The 23,711-nt window shown below is 39.5% G+C and overlaps 1 protein-coding gene and 1 long non-coding RNA gene across 6 annotated transcripts in view; one reads left to right on the top strand and one right to left on the bottom strand.

Moving 5' to 3' along the window:
- LOC125467122 (uncharacterized) overlaps window positions 1-13,619 on the bottom strand; it is a 125,482-nt gene extending 111,863 nt beyond the window's left edge. Inside the window, exon 1 of the long non-coding RNA XR_007250579.2 lies at window positions 13,028-13,619. This is a non-coding gene — a long non-coding RNA (uncharacterized LOC125467122). The remainder of the gene's footprint in view (window positions 1-13,027) is intronic.
- On the top strand, window positions 11,257-22,909 carry LOC125467121 (COUP transcription factor 2). 5 transcript variants are annotated; one of them, XM_048562553.1, is made up of 4 exons: window positions 11,950-12,298; window positions 17,050-17,510; window positions 18,217-18,765; window positions 20,134-22,909. In XM_048562553.1, the coding sequence occupies exons 2-4, from the start codon at window positions 17,090-17,092 to the stop codon at window positions 20,406-20,408; spliced, it is 1,245 nt and encodes a 414-aa protein (XP_048418510.1). In that variant the 5' UTR covers window positions 11,950-12,298; window positions 17,050-17,089; the 3' UTR covers window positions 20,409-22,909. The 5 variants fall into 5 exon arrangements, with proteins under 5 accessions (XP_048418514.1, XP_048418510.1, XP_048418512.1 ...); XM_048562557.2 differs by lacking the exons at window positions 11,950-12,298; window positions 17,050-17,510 and adding an exon at window positions 11,257-11,425 and having other exon boundaries at window positions 18,238-18,765; XM_048562555.2 differs by lacking the exon at window positions 17,050-17,510 and having other exon boundaries at window positions 11,973-12,298; window positions 18,238-18,765.
- Window positions 22,910-23,711: the final 802 nt, after the last annotated feature.

Raw genomic sequence — 23,711 nt, 5'->3', positions numbered from 1 at the left:
TACTCCAGTCACTTACAAATTTGATGAACATGGAACAAAAATTCATATTTTTGCTCATAATTTTATTTTTTGTTTTGTAGTTTGTGTGATACTTTAGCTTCACCTCTTAACCTGAATATCTCTTCAATTTTGGATGCTTTGCAGTCTAAAAATGTGACCATTTTAAAAATCTCAAGTTCTGGAAACCTGTTAACCTGCAGTTAAATCTTTGTTAACTAAAGATTTTGATTACATTTTCACAACACAGTTCCCATCCAACATGTCTTGGAAGTTTAAAGCCACAAAGGAATCCAGCGCTCATAATGCAAAAGAACTGCAGGAGGTTTGAATAAGCCAGCATCTAATACCCTTAAACAATCAAATTAGTTTGTTTGTGTTAGAACTCAAATTGTCTGGAACATTTGCCAAACAAGCCCTTCAGACTCAATACATTATCACATTGTTTTTTTAAAATATCTCAGTCATGTAGACAATTGCATATGAAAATTTAATTGCTTAAAGGCATGATGGTTAACTGATGTTTATTCTTTATCTTTGCTGTTTGAAGACAGCAGCAGTATTCTGACAACGTAAAGCAGGAATACGGTAAATAACCCCTCACATTTCCTATTCTCTGGCAGTTTGCTGCAGCTATCCCTATTATGACACTTTGAATTTCAATATTCAGTAATAATTTGCTACCTCTGGTATATCAGTATATTCTAAGTTTAATGTGATGGAATTCATTATCTTCAACTTTAAGTACTAATTGAGATCTGATGTTGATAAGACATCATTCACCATTGTTAGCAGCTGTGCTTCCAACTGCCAAGGCACTAAGCTGCAGAATTATCTCCTCAAACCTCACAGCTTCTCCACTGCTCTCTGTCCTTCTTCAAAATCAGCCAAGCTTTAAGTCACCTGTCTCAAAATGTCGATGTGACTGAGCACCAAGTTTTATCTGACAGGATTTTTCTGTAGTACTTTGGGAAGTTTAGTACTTTCAAGACAATATACAAAGCTAGTTGATCAGAAAATATTTACCAGGATGTTGCCGGATATGGAACATTGTAAAGAAAAGCTGAATAGGCTAGGTCTTCTTTCAATGGAGCACAGGAGGATGAGAGGTGATCTTACAGAGGTTTATAAAATCATGAGATGTGCAGATCGGGTTAATAGTAGGTGTCTTTTCCCTAAAATGGGAGATATCAAGGCTAAGGGGCATTTTTTAAAGGTGAGAGAAGAGAGATTTAAAAAAGATATGAGGGGCAAATATTTTATACTGAGGGTGGTTCGCGTGTGGAATGCACTTCCAGAGGAAGTGGTGGATGGGGCCATAGTTACAACATTTAAAAGACACTTAGATAAGTACAAGAATACAAAAGGTTTGGATAGATTTGGACCAGGAATGCATGGGTGGGGCTGGCCTAGTTTGGGATTGAGCTTGGCATGGGCTGGTTAAGATTGAAGGGTCTGTTTCCATGCTGAATGACTTAATGAATCTATGGCTCTCAGTTGTTGTTGTCAGTAACATTCTACCAAAAACACCTCAGCCTAATTTTAAGTGGCCCCTGGACACACAAAGAAAACCTGTCAAAATTTAGTACAACTGTCGTCAAGTGATATGGAGAAACCTCAGGATAACTTCATGAAACATGGGAAAATATCGCACCGGTATTGGAAGTGCTCCTCTAAATTCTATCCTAAAACACATGATCAAGGAACTCTAGGAGGTCATAGTTTTCAATCCAATACATTGGCCTCTCGTACTTTGATAATGGAAGTAGAAATATGTTCCCTGAACTAACATTTTGTAATTCATAGTCAGAAAATTGTTAGAACATATATTTCTGCATATTTGTCAGGGTCTCTTTGGAGATCCTTACATTGATTAATATAATTGGCCATTGCTTTGGAGCAATTGACAATGCTTAAAAATGAGAAAACAAACTGGTCAAAAGTCCAGATACAATATATCTGAGACATAAAATGTGATGATTTTGAAGTGTTCAGTGAGTTTAAAAAAAGATCAATGGGATCAAAGGCAATATGTTTAACAAACTAAGGGACAACAAAAACTCTAGAAGCATATACTTGAGCATCTGCTAAAATGAACAAGCAAATTCAGCTGTTTTGAAGTCAATGTTAAATGTATAAAATGTTACATCAGTTTAAAACTCTCAACTAGTTTGATAATTGCTGTTCCTTCCTCTAATAATGATCGTATCCATTTTCATTCCAGAGCACAGCAAAGTATATATGCAGATGTGTTTAATTTCTCATTATGTTATCACCAAGAATTTGGAAAGGTATTCACTGATCCACTGAGACAGAAACTGGTTCAACCTTAACGTAATAGAAATCCTCCTGTCTTTGAAAACAATATTAAGGATAAATTTTTTTGTTAGTGTACAGAAATGAGCAATGTTATATTAGTTTCTGAATAGCAGTCATAGTGTTCAAATACCTTTTGCATAAGAAATCTCAGCAGCAATTATGTGTGCTTAAATGATAATTTTAATTACTGATTTTTTTGACTGATATATGTCAAATGCTAACACTTCACTTAGCTTTGCTCCAACATGGAATTCAGACAGAACACTCATGAAGAGCAGGCTGATTATTGATGTACACATCTTTAAATATTTTCAAAACCACAAAGTATAAGATGTGCAACTCAAATCAAAGTATTATGATATTGTGATCACAGTTGCAGAGAAAATACTTTGTCCTTAAAATTTGCCGTTTGTCGCATGACCTGTTACATTGTCCAAAAATTGCACAACAATGGGAATCAGGATCTTTTAAATCGGTTAAGACTAGCACTGTTCCACACAGCCAGTGTTCATAATATATTAGATTATTATCATACATCATTATCGTATGTAATATGCCAGAATATCAACGCAACTCACTCAAGAAGTTTGTTCTTGGCTCCCAATTATGTATAACTTAGGATTTCACAATTTGCAGTTACATACACTTTACATTTAAAGCTGATGAGCTGGAAGACTCATTATTTGAAATTAGAACAGTACTTCTTGCAGGAGGTGCTGCACTGTCATTAAATAACATTGCAGAAGGTAAAGATGCAGTTTCAAAAAATAATTTAATTGTATTGTAATTCATGCTTTTGTATTTTTTCTAAAAAATGTCTTTAAGTTAAACAATCATCGCATTCTGAATGTAAACAAACCCGTTATTTCACACATTAACAGATAGGGGAAATTTGATTGCAAAGTTAATATTCATGGGTTTTGAGGGATGCATTCAGCCTGTAATTTAGACGAGGAATGGGACACATTAAACCAATTTCATATTGTTATAGCAGTTACAGTAGGTATCTTTTAACTATAAAATGATTGCATAATAATTAGACGGTTCCATGAGTGAAATTTTCCAGCTGAAGTTCAACAATTTAAGAGAACATATTGAATCTTCTGCATCTCATGACAGATTGACATTGACATACCTTGCCTAGATAAGAATGGAAAGAAATTTCACAGGTGTGATATTCTGTCATGTTTTGTGAGAGAAAATGGGTCAGTTTGCACAATATGATCAATTTCATTACTGCATCCAAATTGACTCAAGCTGGTCAGGGACTCTGAGATGGGACAGGAAGTCAATTGTTGAATTCATGAAATACACAATGCAGTTTTTGAAATTATCAGACTACCATCAGATTTGATTAATTAAATTAAAAATGTAGCTTTTCAAGGAAAATACACTTGGCATTTTAACCATGCTCTGTGTAGTTTCAGATTGTTACTCTTCTTCAGGGAAATGGATGCACAATCCTGGAAAGAAATTTAAACAAAAATTAATTTTAAAACTCATTTCATCAGCTTACCACATAATGGTGGATTCTAGGATAGCTGTAAAGATAAAGGTAACTTTTGTTATGATGAAGCTATGTAAGTATCCTTGTGGAACAACTTTCTTGGGTTTTCTGCTTGTATTCAAACACCAAATTTGTTTTAACTCTGTTAACATGCACCTTGAAAAGTGGAAATATATATATAAATATAACAATTGAATCCTTCCAATTTAACAGTACATTTTACAGCGTACAGCCAACGCACTTTTATTTTGTTCTAAAGTATCTATCTTAAGTGATAATAACTGGCAAATTATCTTTACAAACACCAACGATAATGCATCTTCCTCCGCGTTAAAACTTGTTATTAGTCACAGGAGCGGTCCGAATGTCGCGCAACATTGAGGATCGTGATCTTTTAACTTGGTTGAGGAAGTTATTTAAAAAGTTTCACATTGATAGTTGTAAATTATGGAATTGCTATTTTAATTTCTTCTGGCAGCATTTTGCAATTTCATTTCAAAAGAAGAAAAAGTACATGGGATGTTCAAATGATTTGGTCGGATGTTGCTTTCCGCGAAGTGAGCCTGCTCTGGAAAGGGTGAGTTACCAACTTCTAATATTTTAATAAAGTAAAACGTACTCCACTAGTGTCAGATGAATTCGCTTCTTTCCAGTGTTTTCCATAATGAAGCCACGAACTAATTGGCAAAAAACAAACGCATGTATGTGCCAGGTTTAAATGAAGCATCGTCAAAATGATATTTAAGTAAATATATTTGAAAAGTGCTGCGTTCAATATGCATTTCGCAATGAATTCCCAGATTCGTGTGTAATGTATACGCGTACTGTGAAGTGACCTATTTTCTATTCTAACACACTCCGTGCCAAACTCTCACCATTTCTCAAAGCTTTATATAAATGAATAAAGTTCCAATGTTTCATCATTTCCAATTTTAATCACTAATCCAAACAGATGAGATGTAATAATTTGTGCCCAATCGCCAAATGCGAAAGGTCCCAAAATGTTTCCGGATGAAATGATGTGCCAAATTGTAACTATATGTTTTCTCGCCTGTTCTGTTCACTTGCTAAGTCAATAGCTGCAAAGTTGGAGGGACGAGCAGACGTATTTGTACGCAGCACATTGTAATGGAGCTCAGACCCTAATTCACTAGCTGTCAGGGATTCTCCATACTGTTCACTAGATTCATAACACAACTACATTAAAGGGATTTTTATTTCTCACTCCCCAAGGCATATTTTCTCCAAGTGGTTTGCGTCCAGCCCCCAGTCAAACTTCAGATGTTAGTCTCTGGAGATTCTAATTGCCAGACGATATTAAAATTTTCACCTAACTTGGGACTTCTGAAACAGGTACTCTGGTGAAAAGCTGGTGATGGAGGATATGTGCGTTAAGTTGGCAGCCAATGTTTGGAGAACAGGGGATCTGACAATGCATATACGAAATTATTATTCTATTACGCAGTTTACCGCGCGGCTTCTATTGTGACCACTAAACTCCTTGGCATGAAGGATATGCTACACTTTCTCCTTACAGCCATTTCTATCACTAGAGAAGGAGGTACTTAAATAACACACACATTTCTGTCGGTTGCTATTGATCATAAATCAGTGATTTGAATAATGTCTGCTTAAAATTAAGGGGTCAGCATGATATTTCAAATAATGTAACGCAGAAGGGGGAGGCTGTTCATCCATTAGACAAAAATGCTAGGCTGGCCCCCAAAAAAAGTCAAAAGGAGCTCCGTTTGAAATGCTTTAATGATCCTACGAAGTTGATTTGTGCACTACATAATTTCAAATTTTGGAGAGAAAAAAAATACTAATTAAATTTAGTCATCGAGGCCTGGAGATGTTTGATAACTAAAATCTTCATCAGCAATTTATCTTCCTGGAGCATAAATTTGCTGCAAAGCTGTGCTTTCATAGCTCTGACGAGTCCTATTAATCTTCTTCACCAAGTTTTCGATGGGAGTCTACAGTTATTTGCGCCATGTGATCCAGTAACATATAAATTGTCATCTGGAAGTGGATGTGAGTTTGCTTGCTGAGCTGGAAGGTTAGTTTTCGGACGTTTCGTCACCATTCTAGGTAACATCATCAGTGAGCCTCCGACGAAGCGCTGGTGTTATGTCCCGCTTTCTATTTATCTGTTTAGGTTTCCTTGGGTTGGTCATGTCTAAACAAAAACCTAAACAGATAAATAGAAAGCGGGACATAACACCAGCGCTTCATCGGAGGCTCACTGATGATGTTACCTAGAATGGTGACGAAACGTCCGAAAACTACCTTCCACCTCAGCGAGCAAACTCACATCCAGAACCTCAATCTGAGCTACAAATCTTCTCAAAACTCGCTGTCATCTGGAAGAACAGAAGGGAGCTTCCAGCCTAAAACACTCTGCCTGTGCAGTGCTCGTGACAGTACAAGTAAAATCGAATAACTAACCTATTTTCATCCGAATTGATCAATACTTTAATGCCTTAAATATTCACCGGTAATGTAAATAAGAATTGGGGGGCGGGGTGGTGGGAGGGTGTGAGATCTTCAGTCTAGGCCGCTCGATGTGCAGGACGTTACAGAAATATAGAAACAACGTTTGTCTATGTGCATTATGGAGTCTTATTGATTAACTCGTCCGTTTAAGAGAAACGAGAAGACCAACTCATTAGCCGAAATAATTAGGAAGAAACAAGATTTCAGCAAGTAATTGTGCACGATGGAATCAAGTAATCAAGTTACATGCATTAAGGACGGATGTGCGGCGGGATGGGATGGTTGGGTGGGGGCGCCAGGGGGAGGTTGATTGTGGATTGAAGCTTGCTAATAGCCAGTCATTTAGGATAGCTGATCATCTAAGCCATTATTTGGGGTTTGATAAACTTGCCTGCATCAGTGCATTGTTCCTATGTGTACAGACAATGTCAGGTTCACGTTCCCCTCTGGTTTAATAGTTCTTCGGAAATAAGTTGATCATCAATGCTTTTATGCAGAACTTTAAAATGACTTTTTTTTTGCTTTTGGCATTGAAATGGCGTCGGGCTAAACAAAAAAGACACCACGCAGAAATTGTTCGGTGGTGAGTTATAAACAAGCATCCACATAATAAATGTGATTGTAAAGTTAAGATCAGATAGCTAGCAGTCATTTTAAGGAGATAGAACAGCACTGTGTAGCCCTATTGCAATGTCACGCCACGGCCGAGTCAAACTTATCTCTTACCATTATCACCCTTACAAACTACATCTACTTTGGTTGTAAAGAGGAGAGAGAAGGGGAAAGGAAGAGATAGAAAAATGCTGGCGTTCTGCCTAAAGAGAAATCATTGAAACAAATTAATCCTTCGCCGGTTAAATTGACATGGCAATCCATCATCGCAGAGCCTGCCTCTGAAAGCAATCTACTGGCTGCATGTTCTCAGATTGGCCCTGAGGGCACAGAGACAGATAGAGAAGGGAAGGGGGTGGGGGGGGGGTGGTGGTAGAGTGGGGGTAGAGAAAGCGCCTGTAACCTGCACCTTTAAATGAACAACAAAGTGTTCATGGACGAAATGTAAAAACAATACAAGAAACCGGAAAGTTGAAGCAGCAGCCAACTCACTGATTAATGAAAGTTAAAACGAGCTCTGATCTGACTGTTCACAGAGAAAGACAAGACAGACAGCAGGTGAAACGGGCCACTGCATGCTTCCTATACCTTGAATAAACAATATGGTACTGTAGTTTAAAAAAAAGACACCGTTCTAGAACCGGCAATTATGGGTAAAAACGAATTGCGAATAAGCGGTTGTATATGTCCGTACCTTGAGCACATGACAAAATAAACATGATTATTTAAAATGACCCAAAAAAGACAGTTATTTTAAACATGAATACGAACCAGTTGCAAACAAGAGAACTTCTATTGATTAATAAATAGGAGGGAGAGGGACGGAAAGCTAATTTCGTATCTGAATTAACGATGGTCTTGTTGAGATTGGAGGGCGTGGGGTTGTTGGCGTGGGGATAGTCTAACATTTGCTATAAATGCTTCATTGAGGTTGATCCCACATTTAGAACAAACTTGGGCTCAGAAAACTTTGCGTGAGAGACGGCCGAGATCAGGAGATGGGTGATGTGGTGAAAGGCTATCCAGGCAAGCGAGTGAAACCCTTAAACAATATATTAAGTGGAAAGGCTGCTGAACCCTGGCGTTTCCCCAATAATTAAAGCGGACAGTGACAAATTGGTTTACATCGGTAACACAAATCGTGTCTGCAGCAGTCTGGACGGAGCTTCCAAAGTTATATACAAAGTTTTTTTTAAAAGTAGTTTTCACTTTTTAAAGAAGTCAATTCTCGCAGCTCTAAATAAACATGCTTGTTCCCATTACCCAAACAGGAACATTCAGCACACAATTTACTTTATTCATTTACATTAGCTCTCCGTTTCTAACTCTATATTGAGAGCATATCTTAACGTCCATCAGTTTGTTAACCAAACTTTCACTTTTTTTCGTCGCAAATCATCTTTCTGTCAGCTCCTGTTGGCAGCTTCTGTTTATTGTTTGTTTCTTGGGTCTGTGTGTATCGATCGCAACTCCTTGCTACCTTTCAACATCATTTGTGGTGCGACGTAACTGGATGTAAACTGCGTCGCAAGTTTGATCGGCCAAAGAAGATGTTCAATGTGGACTTGAATGAAGGAGCCTGCACGTGTTGCCAATTATCATTTATGCCTTGGGTCGCAAAACGTGCGGATTGTGTAACATAATCTGTGCACAGTCTATCTGGAAAGTCGCGTTGAAATTCTTAGAAAAATAGCCAACTTTTAAAAAAATCATAATTACTAACCTAGAATTTTACAAGAACCTAAACAGAGTGAACTGTTTCTGAAATTCTGATTACCCCGATCGCTATGTGGTTTGAAGCTAATCTAATCATTTAATCCTTTTCTTTTCTGATAACTTTATATTAGACCATACCTTAGAGAAGTTTATCACAAGGGAACAATTCTAATTCTCTACTCTCTAGCAAACGAAAAGCATCAGGGAGTTCTTATCAGCACTCTTGTCTATTTTGCATCTTTCCGCCTCGCCTCCAGACACCATCCGATTTGTTTTACGTGTTCATTAGCCTGGTTAACCTTTTCTAGATCCTGGGCCGGTATGGGTTAATCAGGGCAGCACGTGAGCCCTGGGGTCAAAGGGGCCCTGTCCTGCGCTCGGAGCGTGGGATATTTTCTTGGGTTCCTGGAAGGTGAGGGTGAACGCACTTTTTCTCTCTTTTTCTCTCTCATCCACTCTAGCACCGCCATCCTCTCCACCTGCAACTCTCAGTTTATCTCTAGGGAGTGCAAAACAGGAGATGACACTCTACAAATCGCTAATTAGACTTTCCCAGATAGCCCGGGATGTGGTTTGCCTTTTCGCTTCTATGCAGCTTTACGGCTAAATATAGACGGAAGCTTAATTTATTTAAAATGTTAACATGCAGCTTTGCTTCGGAATCCTGCAGGGATTTATTTTGCAAAGTATATCTGTTTGCCTCAATGTTATGACACCTAGCATTATGTGTGTGCACATGCATTGGAATGTATAGATATACGATATTTATATGGGGGAGTGTATGGACCGTATCTTTCCAGACTTTCCTTTAATGTATTTATACTTCAGTCAAATTGTATTTAGTGGATTGAAACTTATACAAACATCTTTCATACCGATTATTTCCGTCTCCTCTTTTTCCTATAATTTTAGTTGACAGCCTGCTTTTTAAATTCGTCAACATGACACTTTCTCCCACTGTCAGAAATCACCTCCTAATCAGCGTCTATCGATTTCCGCACTTCTTTTCCTCCTGTTTCCCCACACCTGAAACATGTCCTTAAAACCTCTCTCTTTACACACAATGATTTACCCCTTTGCTCTCTGCTCACCAACGAAAACCCAATCGATATGCCCGTGTTATTTGTGTGTGATCAGTAAATATTTGGCCTGGTGACATCTTCAGCTTCCCTCCCAATCGATACAGGACCCAATAGGCGGCGTGTTGTAATTTGTAGACAACTACTGTCTCCATGTTGAATCTTTTCTAGCCCTTTCCCGGTTTATTCTGACTCCTCTTCTGTTAAGCTCAGTTTCTTCTTGACTCAACCTCGGAGTCACGCCCAGTATCCATTTAATGCGACACGATTCTTAATAAGCTACATGTCTCGTTATCAGCAACTTTCCATTCATGAAACTGGTTGAATTTTATTACGGCCAGACTGTACATAATCGTCGTACAACACAGAAGAATTAATGTTAACCTGATTTTTTTTTGTTTTGCAATGCCGTGCATTCAAAAAGACAATATCTCCGCCACTCAATGAGTCGTGCTTGTCTTCCACAATAAGATACATTTCGTCTTGTTAACGCAGTTATTTCTTAGATTTTTTTTCGGTTTTGAAGCCGGCAGATGCACCGCAGTTTGTACACAGTGATTATTTGAGTGGGAACGCTTGCTAAAAGAGAACTTAGAAATCAAGGAGACGTTTCATTTTGAAACGTAATGCTGCAATGTCAAGTTTTATATTGGCGAGGCTAGAGTGTTGCATTATGTTTGATCCTTACGTTCCTACTATTTCTGCTCAATTAGGCCATCATGTTACATGCTTTCACTTTAAGCATACACCACTGGATGCAACCATTGTCTACTTTAAAATGTATTTCTCAAGATAATAATAAAACCTGTGAAGCCAAAAGGAATCTGTTCCCACCACCACTAGTATCCCCATCTCCAATTGCAGAAAATCAGCTTTGCGCAGAAATTACTTCGCTTGTGAGTTAGCTTCCCGACAACTGACCCACCTCGTGCCTTTTGAGAAATATGAAACAAAATGGATATCTAGCTGAGGTTAGGCTGCACGCATTAGACACCTGAAACACCTCCAGTTAATTCAGCATCCTCAACAATTGAAAATACACCATGATATAGGTATGTTCAAAGATTTTTAAATTGGTTTCCCTCGTTTAGCCATTTTACTTGCAGATTTGCTTTTTTTTTCTAAAACACAAAAGCATCAAGAAATCGCCTCTGGATAAGCGGTGTATTTTGTTTGTGTAAGTGTATATGTAAGGCCAGTAGAAATATCCATTTCACGTTTAGGCTCTCATATCTTTTGTGTCATTAGAAATGGCTGTATGGAAACGTAGTGGAGCGGCTAATACTGGCAAGATTTGGAAGTGCACATGTACTTAATGATTTAATTGCGGTAGATTCCTAGCCCAGAAACCGGAGGGTGAGCAGTATTTAGCTGCAATCAGGCCAGAAATGTTGCACAAGATTTTTCTCTTGAAAGAGCGCCTATGTGTCCATTGAAGGGCACTGATCCGAAAAGACAGAGGGGACAAATAAAAATCGATCTGCAGCGACCCTGGCCGTCCTTTTCACACGATTCACACACAATCCCCTCTCCACTCTGCCAAGACAAAGGCCTGAGGCTGGGAGATTCTCCTTCAGCCACAGATAGCCTTTCGAAAACGCGCAGATAATTTTACACCGGGCACAAACCGCATTCTATGTCAACAATTCACCTCAAAACCTCAAAGTAATCTTTGCTCTTCCACAGGAGCGTTGATGGGGTAAGGACTGAGGCTGTGAAGGAGGAAGGGGTGAGGGATGGGGGCGTTTAAATATTGGGGCAAATCATTACCTTTTGTATTCCGAGGCTCAAACAACTTTATAGAAGGAATGTACTGAAACCAGATTTATTTTGACCGAACAAAAGTTCTCTAAACTCCTGTTACCAAATCAATTCAGCTACCATTTGGGAGGGCGGAGGTGGTAAAAAGGGTTGCAATCTCTCTCTAGTTCTAACTGAGCGTTAAAGTGACTGTGATCAGCTTACGATTTGAACTGTTTCGTGCACGTTTAGTTTTCTAATGCGAAAGATTGATTGGGAATTGTAGTAAAAAGCTGTGGAACTGATCACAGCAAAGGGGGCGAAAATTGCCCAGGACAGGGCAGGGTGAGAGGATGGGGGGGTGTCTTTGGTTCTGGTGGTGGGGGAGTGTTGTTTAGGTAACGCGGCTCGCATTCCGCTAGACTTCCAGCAGCTCCAGCGGCCGCGGGACTCCCTGAAAGTGCACCAAAAGATTGGGCGAAAGTTGAAATGGCAAATCGAAAGTGCTTCCCCGCTTTCTGAATATTTATGTAAAGCCTCTCGCTTCTCGCCAAAGGCATAGCCTTCTATCAGTTTACACTATCGGTCGCGCAAACAGATGACGGCCGATGAAATGAATGATTCTCTTCAATAGACAAATAGATCAGGTGAGGAGGAGACGAGGCCCTCCTTTAGTTCACCTGCCAGAAAAAAAGAGATTCATCTCACTCAGTAGTTTCCAACTCAGTTCCGCCAAGATTCACAACTTCCTGTGTCCAGAGGAGACTCGAACCCATCGCGACGCAAATAATTTCGGACAGTGAACAAAGACAATTGCAAGCGATGATGTTTGGTATGTTTTCTTAAAATAAATATGTATTTTATTTAGGGGAGGGAAGGTGTTTTTTTTTCTTAGTCAATACACGATCGTTCTTAAACACATATGTGTTAATCCATTTCTGTTATTTTAACATCAGGCAGGTTTTGAATTTCAACACATGATCTAATTCTGAGGATATTTAATATCCGTTAAGACAATTAGGGATTTTTTGCTTTAATTAATGTTAGATTTGTTTTTTTAAAGGACATTAAATCAGGCTCGTGCTTTTAAAAAAATCTCTCTCTATGTTTGGATTTTTCTTGATAATAAACTGCCGGATTGTTGCGTTCATTGCCTGCTAAGTTAATAGCGATCAGCCCCGGACTTCCGTACCGCGGAGCGTATCGCTATCTCTCACCCGCTATGCAATAATGTGGATAGACAATATTACGACCAGAAATATGACAAATCTCGACAACTTAGAATTAAAAGGCACTTCGATTTTTCCCCCCTCAAGATGTGGCCCGTTGTAAGCATTGGAACCCAAAGGATCTTTGTCCTGCGTTTCAATGAACTGGATTTTAGTTACATTTTAGTTCGTGGTTAAACTGTTGTGTAATAGTGCTTTGATTCACGACACGAGTTCATATTTAAAACTTTCTTCTTAAAAATATAAATCACCGAATCGTCTCGAGAGAAAATAGCCGTGTTTACAATCAACAGTTCTTTTTTTTTGTAATTTCACAATAAATTGGTACTCACCGCTTTTACCTAGATCCTCGGAAGCGGCTGATGATTTGGGGTTTTTTTTAAAGAGTATGTTTGCTTATTGGGAAATGAAGCACCCGGCTTCGATTTGCCTTTGCTGCGTTAGAAGAAGCCGCTTTTTTGGGGAGGTGGGGGGAGTAGGTGGGAATAAAAGCGAATCTGTTACCAATCGGTTGTTTTAGAAATAAGACACATGCCCAGTCATCTAAGTCAAGCCAGTGGCCAGGCAGATCTAGGGGGGGAAGAAACACCAAGCGACGGAGATCAGCAGTCCCGCTCGGCAACGTCCGAGTCAATTACAGCAAAAATCCTAAAGAATTAATCACATTAAAAGTGCAGAAGTTTTTTTTTGTTGGCGGGGGGGCGGTGGTGTATAAAAACGCGTTGTGAGCGAGCAGGCGCCGCGCTCCCTTTGAATGGCTTTTCTCCTCTGGAGTTCTACAGCGACACTCCGTACGCTAGGTGGCAGCCAGATACTGTACAAGATTTTGACAAATTCTCCAGCATATGCTGCGATTTAGCACTGTAAATTTTTCAGAAGCCCGCTTCACTGACAGCTCCCGGCGGTTATCAAAGTGCCACAAGTCACCGCTTAAAAACTGCAATGACTTTGAGATCACCGGAACACAATGGGAATCACTTTTCCCATTTATTGTGTTGTAATGTAGTGTTGGGGGAGGAGAAGTGACGGGGAGAGAGAGAAAAAACAGGGCAAATTCACAGAGACCACAAATTCAATAGACCTATTTGGTTATCAGGGAACAACTGGGAAGTAAGTGGCATCCAGTCCCTGTTATAAATAGTTTCCCTGACCATGCCATGGTTTGTGCCCACTGCAAGATTCAATTTTTAAAAAAAGTATATTTTCGCGCAACCCTTTAGAAAGCATTCAATTGAGGGTGACTGTTTCTAACTAATATGTTTTGTTTCACAGTAAACCAAAGTAACTTTGGAAATGATTACAAAGCGCAACTTATCCACTTATAATGAAGTAAACAGGGTTACATTCACTGATAATAAATCCAAACTTTTCTCGAGAAAGGTTATTAGCAGGAATCACCATTCATCTGATAAAATTGATATCATGGCACAGTGGTTTAATTAATAACAAAAGACATTCACTTCACATTTCACAAAATTAACTGCATGTTGCATTTTAGACTGTTGAATGCCAATACTTCATTCTGGTCTTTTGTCTGGTCTTTTATAAACAGTTAAGTTTGAAAAGATGCATGCAATTTCCAGATTATAACATATTGCTGTAGCTGCTGTGCTGAAGATTTTGACCAGTCTTTGCTGATGTGTGAGTGTGGTTCCTCTGTGATTGCTTTGTCAAGTGAGCATCAAGACGAAATTGAATTTGTTTACTCTCAAGTAACTAGACCATCGTGGGTTATACTTTTTAATCACTTTATTGAATTGTAAGCACATTGCGAAGAGGTTGGTCCCAATTAGTACATGCGTTCAAGTAGGTTTTTGAAAGAAAGTCGACACGGCAGAGAGGGAAATAATTCCTTTCAAGTAACGGTATTTAGGCTACTAGCCATTGCACCTCTGATGGAACACCTGTTTAATGCAACGTGTCCCTAATTTCACATTTTATACATTAGCTGGGGAACCATGCAAGGGTTGTTTTAGCACGGAAATGTTTGAACATTATCAGTAACACGTACTTTGAATTTTCAAGGCTTTCTTGTCAAATATACAGGATTCCTTCTAAAATGCGTACGTAACTGTACATAGCATGTTAAACACTGAAATGCGCACTTGGAGCCCAGCGCCAGATGAATCTCACACATGGCAATTTCCTACAATAACATATTTCTCGTTATTTTTCTGTCCATACAATTGCATGCATTTATTTAGCAGAGGTATTTTCGCACGTTATTCATTACTACAATTAAATATAAACTACAATGCAGCTCGATCCTCCAAAACCATTGAAGTTTACCTGAGTTTATATGCTACTCGCGAACATAACATTTGCCAATTTTGTTCTGTTGAATCATCAATTTCTTAGATAATGCTGGTAGCGCTGCCAATAGTCTAACCCTATGCAACAGAAATGACCACTAAATATAATAGGGTATAAATAGAGTTGTCTTTCTTCCAAAATGAAGACACTGGAAATTCGAATCCATTACTACACAGGGGCAGGGAGAGAAAGTGGAATCGGGGCAGCTCCGCTCCAAAGATTCGCCGCTCGTCCGCAGAGTTTTGGGTATTTTAATTCTAAATTATTTAATAATCTGTATGCATCTCTATACGTCTCTATGTATCTCACTAAGTACCTGCACACTTCAAAGCTCGTTTCACTTTTAAGTATTTCAAAGTAAACGTGATAGTTATCCGTATTAATAATGGTTCATCAGATGAATAAGACCCTCTCGAGCATTCTTGTTTTTTTTCAGGCTACACACCTTCTGCAATGTAAAGGGACAATTATTCTTCATAGCTGATTTCTGACAGAGCAATCCTTAATTTCATTTGGATACTTCCATAAAACCCCGAATAATCCCCGTCACACTTCTAACAGCTCCCGTTAGGATGTCTCAATCATTGGAAATTTATCGCCGCTAATGTTGCATCTTCAATATTAACTTTTTTGTCCCAAGCTGGCTTGTGAATAGTATGGGTTTTCCGGTTTTAATAGTGCATTGGGGTCCAGAAATTTGCTTGGTGCAGAAACGTAGAAAATTACATATATGTATGGTATAGAACAACAATATGCAATATAGCTATAGCCTTGCAAGCTTTACCGTGGATTCTTTATTGATGTCATGTAAAATTTTCATAGTGCAAGATTTCACCTCAAATAAAGAATGTGTTTAGCGTTAATCTGAATTGGGTTTGTTCAATATTGCTGCATTCCTGAGCCTTTTTTGTATAATTTTCTAAGATTATTTAATCTCTATATGTTAATCTGTGATAGTCACGTTTAAAACGCTTCATTCTATCTGCTACCCAATTCTTTGCAGTTTTAAAAAAGAAAATTTGGGTGTATTTGTGCGTGTGTGTGTGTGTGTTTGTGTGTGTGTGTGTGTGGGTGGGGGGTCTGGTTAGGAGAGGGAGGTGGGTGTAAGAAATAAAAAACTTATTTTTTCGAAGTAGACCTCTGCGCATGGATGTAATGTAAATTTGTTGCCGGCCAGGACGTGCCTGATAATAAGTAAGGTGCCTATCCAATGCGGTGCAGGGGGCGGGCCAGATGTCCCAGCCCCTCGAACCTAAAGCTCTGACCAGTCGCCTTTGATTGTCAGTCGCCAGCAGCCGCCGCTTGGCTCCGTCACTCGGCAGCGCCATATAAGGAAAGCATCTCCATAGAAACGTGTCAGTTTCAATAGTCGTGTCAAAGTTCACTATATACAGCCATCCGCGCAGATTTCCCCTTTCAGAAAAATTACTCCGCAAGCCCGCTCGTTCAAATCGGATTCACTTCCAACCCCCTTTTGCATATTTGATCAGTTTGATTCTCTCTCTCTTCCCTTATTTTGCCTCCTCTCGCATGAGAGAGGTTCTATAGCTCCTTTTTTTTTCCACGACGTCGACTCCTTTTTTTTGTAGTCTCTCTCTCTCTCTCTCTTTTTGCTGGCGAGTTGCTGACTCTCTTCGCGTGTATGTGTGTGCAGTTCTACCAGTACGGCGGAGAATTTATGATCAGTTGATGTTCGGGCACTTCTACTCCGGATCGTACATCTGCCTTCAAGAGTCGATTCTCTCTCTCTTTTTGTTTTTTAATCTTTAACCTTTCATCCCCCCTCGTCCTTTTTTTATGGGTTTCCTGAATGGCTGACTGCGTGCTTCCCTGGTCCTGGCCCCCCGACATTCGCTTCTTCTCTGCCGATCGGGTTTGAACTGCTACTCTCTCTCTCTCTTTCTCTCTCTCTCTCTCTCTCTCTCTCCCTCCCTCTTTTTTTTCCGTTGTTGTCAGCTAATCGACTCTTCTTTCTTCATTCTTTCCCCAACCCAACCCCCCCCCCCCCCCCACAACACCACCTCATCTGCCGATTCAAAAGACAAGACATTTTTTTTGTCTGATAACACTCTGCCCGAGATATGGCAATGGTAGTCAGTACGTGGCGAGACCCGCAGGACGACGTGGCCGGAGCGCAGGGCACACAGCCACCCCCTCCTCAGCAAGGACCGCAACCGCCTTCTGGAGCACCCCTTACCCCGCAGACCCCAGGCCAGCCGGGAGCCCCGGGAACCCCGGCCCAGCCCAACCAACAGAGCCAGCAACAAGGCGAGAAGCAGCAGCAGCATATCGAGTGTGTGGTGTGCGGAGACAAATCGAGCGGCAAGCATTACGGCCAGTTCACCTGCGAGGGTTGTAAGAGTTTCTTTAAGAGAAGTGTGCGCAGAAACTTGACGTACACATGTCGTGCCAACAGGAACTGCCCCATAGACCAACACCACCGCAATCAGTGTCAGTACTGTCGCCTGAAAAAATGCCTCAAAGTCGGCATGAGACGGGAAGGTATTGAGAATTCATTTATTTAAAATGTTTGAGCTACCATAGCCAGCCCCTTACTTCCCAACACCCCCACTCCACCCCACCCCACCCAGCAGCAAAACCTCTCAATTCCATTCTATAAAGTTGCTCTGTGTTGTTGAATACTAGTTGAAATCAATTGCTTTCACCTCTCTGTACTTCGCAGGGTACTTGGTTCGAGGAAGTCTTAGAAGTGTTTTTTTTTCCTTGATGTCACTGTCTGTGTGTATGTGTTTGAGAGAGAGAGAGCTTGTGTGTATGTGTATGTGTGTGTGTGTTTGAAAATAGTCAGATGAGGCTAACCGTAGAAAGCGTGCTTTGATTGCAATCTAATTTGAAAAATCTGTTATGCTACACATGAAACTTCTCAAGAAAAGAGGGGAGGGTGTTGAGAATGCACGGTGCAAGTTGGAACAGTTTGCAGAGTAAAGTTCAGCTAGGAAAATAAATCAGCCATTGTTGTAAAATAATCAATTTTTGCATGTTTTAGGAAAATGACATAGTAAAATAGCATAGCAGTTCTCGGCTTAAAATATGCAATCTAGCTTTAAAACATGTTGTACAGTCGGTGGGAATTAAAACAAAAATTATAGTGTATGCACCAGCTTTTGTTGTTTGTAAATGGTTAGGGGTGTGTATTGTATGCAAACTGTCTGAAAATGTGGTAAGATTCAGGTTTCAATATCTGTAGTCTATTCTTTTCGCACTGCAGCAGTCCAAAGGGGAAGAATGCCACCTACACAACCGACTCCAGGCCAGTTCGCCTTGACAAACGGAGATCCACTCAACTGCCATTCCTATTTATCGGGATATATCTCCCTGTTACTGCGGGCCGAGCCCTACCCGACCTCCCGCTACGGCAGTCAGTGCATGCAACCGAACAATATCATGGGCATTGAGAACATTTGTGAACTGGCTGCTCGGCTGCTCTTCAGCGCCGTGGAATGGGCGAGGAATATTCCTTTCTTCCCGGATCTGCAGATCACGGACCAGGTAGCCCTGCTGAGGCTGACCTGGAGTGAGTTGTTTGTTCTGAACGCTGCCCAGTGCTCCATGCCTCTTCATGTGGCTCCTCTCTTAGCCGCCGCTGGGCTGCACGCGTCCCCTATGTCTGCAGACAGGGTCGTTGCTTTCATGGATCACATAAGGATCTTCCAGGAGCAGGTCGAGAAACTCAAAGCTTTGCATGTCGACTCGGCAGAGTACAGCTGCTTAAAGGCTATCGTTCTCTTCACTTCAGGTAGGCAGATATTCATTCCAGAATATGGCTGATCTGTAATCAGAACAGCCATGATATCAGATCTGAATGAGCATGCAGTCGTATACTGAGCTCTCTCATCTAAATGTAATGTCATGTATCCTTTCCATAACCTCTATATTAAAATAGACGGGGCGAGAAAGCTTTTATATTTTAGTACAATGTCAGTTTTAAAATATGATGAAAATATTTATTGAAAAATACATTTATCCACCAGTGATGATTTTCTCAAAGGCAGTTACTGCACATTTTACGTACCTATCACAATATTTATATAAAACTAGGGGCAAGTACAAATCTGGGAGCGATTAAAATATAGCTATATTTTGTCAGTTTACAAACATTATACGCTCAGTCGAATGTCCCTCACATTGTGTGCAGAATTGCTGCATTTAAGTTGCAACAGTAGCGCAATCATTTGCCTGGGCTGAGTATAAGGCTTTCAGGGGTTGATATCAGGAAACAGAAATTTTCAGTTTATGTGGGAAAACGGTTCACAATCCTTTCCTTGTTGTCTTAGGGTGATCTCGGTATCCAGAGGACTCCCTGGACCCCTTCCAATGCTTAGGTCGTGACCCAAGCTTCCTTTTCTATATTATTACTTCACACATTAAAAAAGGAGATGCTTTTCCATCACGTCCTTTTTCAAAAAAATAAAAAAAAACACTCATCAAATTAGAAGCGAACATTTTGTTAGTGGGAAAATTCCGGGCGATTGAGTTTAAGTGGGGGTGACGTGTTGTGTGTTTGCTTTAAGTTATCACATGCCAGTTTTTATGAAGTAGTATTTTTCTTAGTCTTTTTTTAATACTTGAATTACTAACCGACTTGGAAATACTTTTAAATGTTGTGCGGTTTTATTTTGTTTGTTCAGTCTACTTGATCCTACTCAACCAAGAGCAATCGATGACATTACCATAGCAGTTAATTTATTACTATTTGTAAAATGTCAGGCCTTGTGTGCAGTGAAGCAAACTCACTTGTTTTTTGAGCACTTTGGTGTTACACGCTATTGGGAGAAAAAGATATACGCATAGATGCATAACGCTCCTTGCCGGAGATGGTCCAAATCTGGTTTAAGTTTAGAAAACTCAAAAGTATTATGTAAAATGTGGTTGTGAATGGTTGCTGTATCTGTGCTTTGTGTTTTGCTTTGATGCCTATAATAATATGCGTCTGTTGGGCTGGGTTTAGAGCATTGCAAGATGCAATGGCTAGGTCAGGTCATAACCTATGCTCTCTAATTAAAGGTCTTATGCAAGTATGGGTGTAATTTATTTAATCCTACACTTTTTTTCTAATATATTTCTTTTCTCACTCTTTTCTTTGTGCCCCATTTCCTCAATGAAGATGCTTGTGGCTTGTCTGATGTGGCCCATATAGAAAGCTTACAGGAGAAATCGCAATGTGCTCTGGAGGAGTATGTTCGCAGCCAGTATCCGAATCAACCGACCCGCTTTGGGAAGCTTTTACTTCGTCTCCCTTCTCTTCGCACCGTCTCATCTTCTGTCATCGAGCAATTATTCTTCGTCCGTTTGGTAGGTAAAACCCCAATAGAAACCCTGATCCGTGATATGTTGCTATCCGGGAGCAGCTTCAACTGGCCTTACATGTCGATTCAATAAATAGAAAGGGGAGGAAAAATGCAAGTGACATTATTTAGCAAATTCCTTCTGTATTGGGAGGAAATAAAAGGCTGTTACAAGTTTACCTATGTGACACAAAAAATGAAGAGAGGGAAGAAAAAAGGACTGTGGATTTCAATGACTGTACACGAACTTAGAAAAAAAACGCATTCAAAAACTCTCCTGTGTCGTTCAGAACAACTTGCTACTTATCATTTTTGTAACAAAAGGAAATTAGTCTTTTATTTTGGTTTATTTTGTAAACTTTTGAGAAATATCGATATAAAGATAAGTGCATTTAAACACGAATTTCAAAATTTGGAGGAAAGAAAGTAACATTTTCCAAATTATTATAAATTGTCCTGTGTCTATGTATCTATAGCTGTTTTGTACTTTTCCTGGTTTCAAACCAGTCTCCTCTGTGATTCTCTACTAATGATTTTGATATAACCATTGCTTCTTATCAGATACGGTGTATCACGTAAATATGTTCTGCAAGAATTAAAACTGAATCCACTAAAACGTTAGACGAAAGGTTTTATTGACAGGATTGAAACTTAATGCTGGAAACGCACTTATAGTGTTAACTCATAAGACGTTTAATTTGGGGGAAAGGGACGGCAGACCTATATGAAATGATACACACTTGTAATTTAAAAATCCATTGTTGAAAACTCGTTAATATTGACATGTGGAGGGGGCGGGGGGAGGACTACATTGTTCGTATATTTCTAAAGCAGAAATCTTTTATGTGTCCAAGACACAGTACAATTTTGTTTCATTAAATTTAAGGAAATTTTAGTGATCTAAATATGGCTCCATTTAGTCCCTATTGCAGTATAGAGTCCGACCAGCCTCCAGAAAGAGCGCCTGTTTGTATATTTCCGATACATTTGTAACAATTTTCAACCCGTTGTCCTTTTAAAGGAAAAGTAACGCCACAGTTTCTTTTCTTGGATTCAGCATGCAACTCTATGTCGGCACTTACTATTTGACATGTGGTTAATTAAGTATCTAGAGTTTACAGTCGTGTGTACAAGCTGAAAGGTTTTTTTTGAGAAGTGCAACATTTCTGTACTGTAAGAGTTATGATTGGATTGTTTGGTCAGTCCTGTGTGTTATATTCAAGAAAAAGGAGTGTTCGGAGATTATAATATTATTTGATATGTGGAACTTTTTCGCTGTTACAACTGTATGTTCACCCAAGGAAAAAAAATACTCATTACAATGGTCAAACATCGCAGTTTGCTGGAGTCATTACAATTCGTGGATTATTTGTCTTATTTACTCAATATACCTGTATAGTTTACTACCACTGTCTGTAGTAGTGGGCAAACCATATGCTCTTTCAATGAAAGGATAAACCGTTGGACTCATGCTGCACCTTGCTTTTGGGGTTTAGCAGTGACACCTTAAAGATGCAGTCGAACGACCCCAACATGAGACGCCGTTCTCATCCCCTTTTAAATTCAAAATGCCATAGGGATTTTGACCACCGACCCTTATTTAGTTCTAACTTAAGTGCCTGTGCAACCAATGTACATTAGACAGGTGTTAGGAAGCATGGATCATTATGTGTTTTAATGGTCAAGTTTTTTGTTTTGAAGCTTATTGTGTCTAAAGTTCACGCACAGAACACACTTAAACAAGCAATTGCTACTAGGAACAGTGTTGATTGTAAATAAAATATATTAAATGAGATTTATTCAAAAAGTATGTCTGGAAAAATGTGGTTGCCAATTTTTGTTATTGAAAGTTCTTCAAACTGAGGATGATGTGACTGACGTTTGATGTGTAGCACTATAAGTGAGCCTGATTTAATGTATATAAATATAAATTCATTTGATTTTTTATATATGGGAATAGACTGTGAGAGCATGGCCACAGGTCGCTAACACATTTTACATTTGTTACATACATGTAAATGTTGGATTGTATAGAAGATATACATTTTGGCGATTGTTTGCCTTCAGTGCTCCCATATACCCTTGTATTAAAAACAAAACACAAAAAAAACAGAGCGAGCTGGTTTGAGTTGGCCAAGCCATTTGTTCCAAGCTTTTCTGGTAGTGCTGCTACCTACACTGCAGTGTGAAAACTTACATTTTGTCCCTTTTACAAAAAAAAAGACAAAAAAAAACTTTTTTTGTGTGTGTGGCTATCCAGCCACATACTACATCATGTTGTGGTCGCACACAAAAAAGAATCATTTTGTATAGTTGATGGAACAGTGATCTTTACCTGTTGTAGAGACAGATCTGGACCAGAAATGATGTATGGTTGTGATTATTAACACTTTGCAGCTGACCCACGTTTTTTTTTACTTCAGGGTATTGCTACGCTGTTCTAACTTATAGATCGAGCCTTTTCAGATGTTTTTTTTATTGCAAGTAATATGTGTATGGAGTTACTACGCCAGACTCCTGTTTGTGTTAGCTATTGTATACAGCGTTTTTGTTGTAAATTGTTCTTGGTATTAAATTATAATTTATGGCTTTGAATCGAAGGCTCTCACTGTTTTATTCCCTATTTTCTTAATTTGAATATTGGTAAACGGAGGCCTTGATCATAACAAACTATTGTACATAATGTCCTCAATGCATAGTATGGAACTACCTCTGTACAGCAAAGTTTGATTGCGAGATTAAATGTTCTACATTTAGTTTAGGTTAGTTTATAACTACTAACACGCGATCTCCTTCCTCTCCCCACCCCACTTCAAAAGTTACCCCCATTCTAGCTGCGTTAGAACAATAAAATTAACCCGGGGGTGAAACTGACAAAAGGGATTGAAATTGACGAGCTTGTCCTTTAACTGGCGAGATCTGAGGCTGTTGAAATATGGTGACGCTCGCCTGAAGTGTCCATTTATTTTTCCTGCGGCTTTTTTTTTTATCTGATCTTACTTCGCATTTCTGTGCTAGGGGTTAAAAGAAACCAGTCAAACATGATCTGCAAGCTTGCATGGCTCCGGCGTGCCGCCCAATCTCTCTCTCTCTTTCTCTCAAACACTTTTTTTTCGCAGAGAGTGAAGGGAGGTCTGTGCAATATGACTTCACTCGGCATTCTCAGCAACCCAAGTGATTTGCCTTTCACAGCTAATGACCAAATTCTGAGGGTGGGGGCCTATCAGATCATGTTTTACAACGCGGCTTGGCGATGTTTAAACAGCAACAATAACAAAACAGAAAGCCCAGTTGAGAGGGCATAATTCAATATTACACGATCTGCACTGCACCAAATGCAATGCGATTTCTGAAGGTGCCTTTTTTCTCTCTCTCTCTCTCCCTCTTAAAAGAAGAG

This window comes from Stegostoma tigrinum, chromosome 33 (genome assembly GCF_030684315.1).
Source record: "Stegostoma tigrinum isolate sSteTig4 chromosome 33, sSteTig4.hap1, whole genome shotgun sequence".
Classification (NCBI taxonomy): domain Eukaryota; kingdom Metazoa; phylum Chordata; class Chondrichthyes; order Orectolobiformes; family Stegostomatidae; genus Stegostoma; species Stegostoma tigrinum.
The sequence above is the reverse complement of the archived record's forward strand: the minus strand, read 5'-3'. Positions and strand labels throughout refer to the sequence as shown.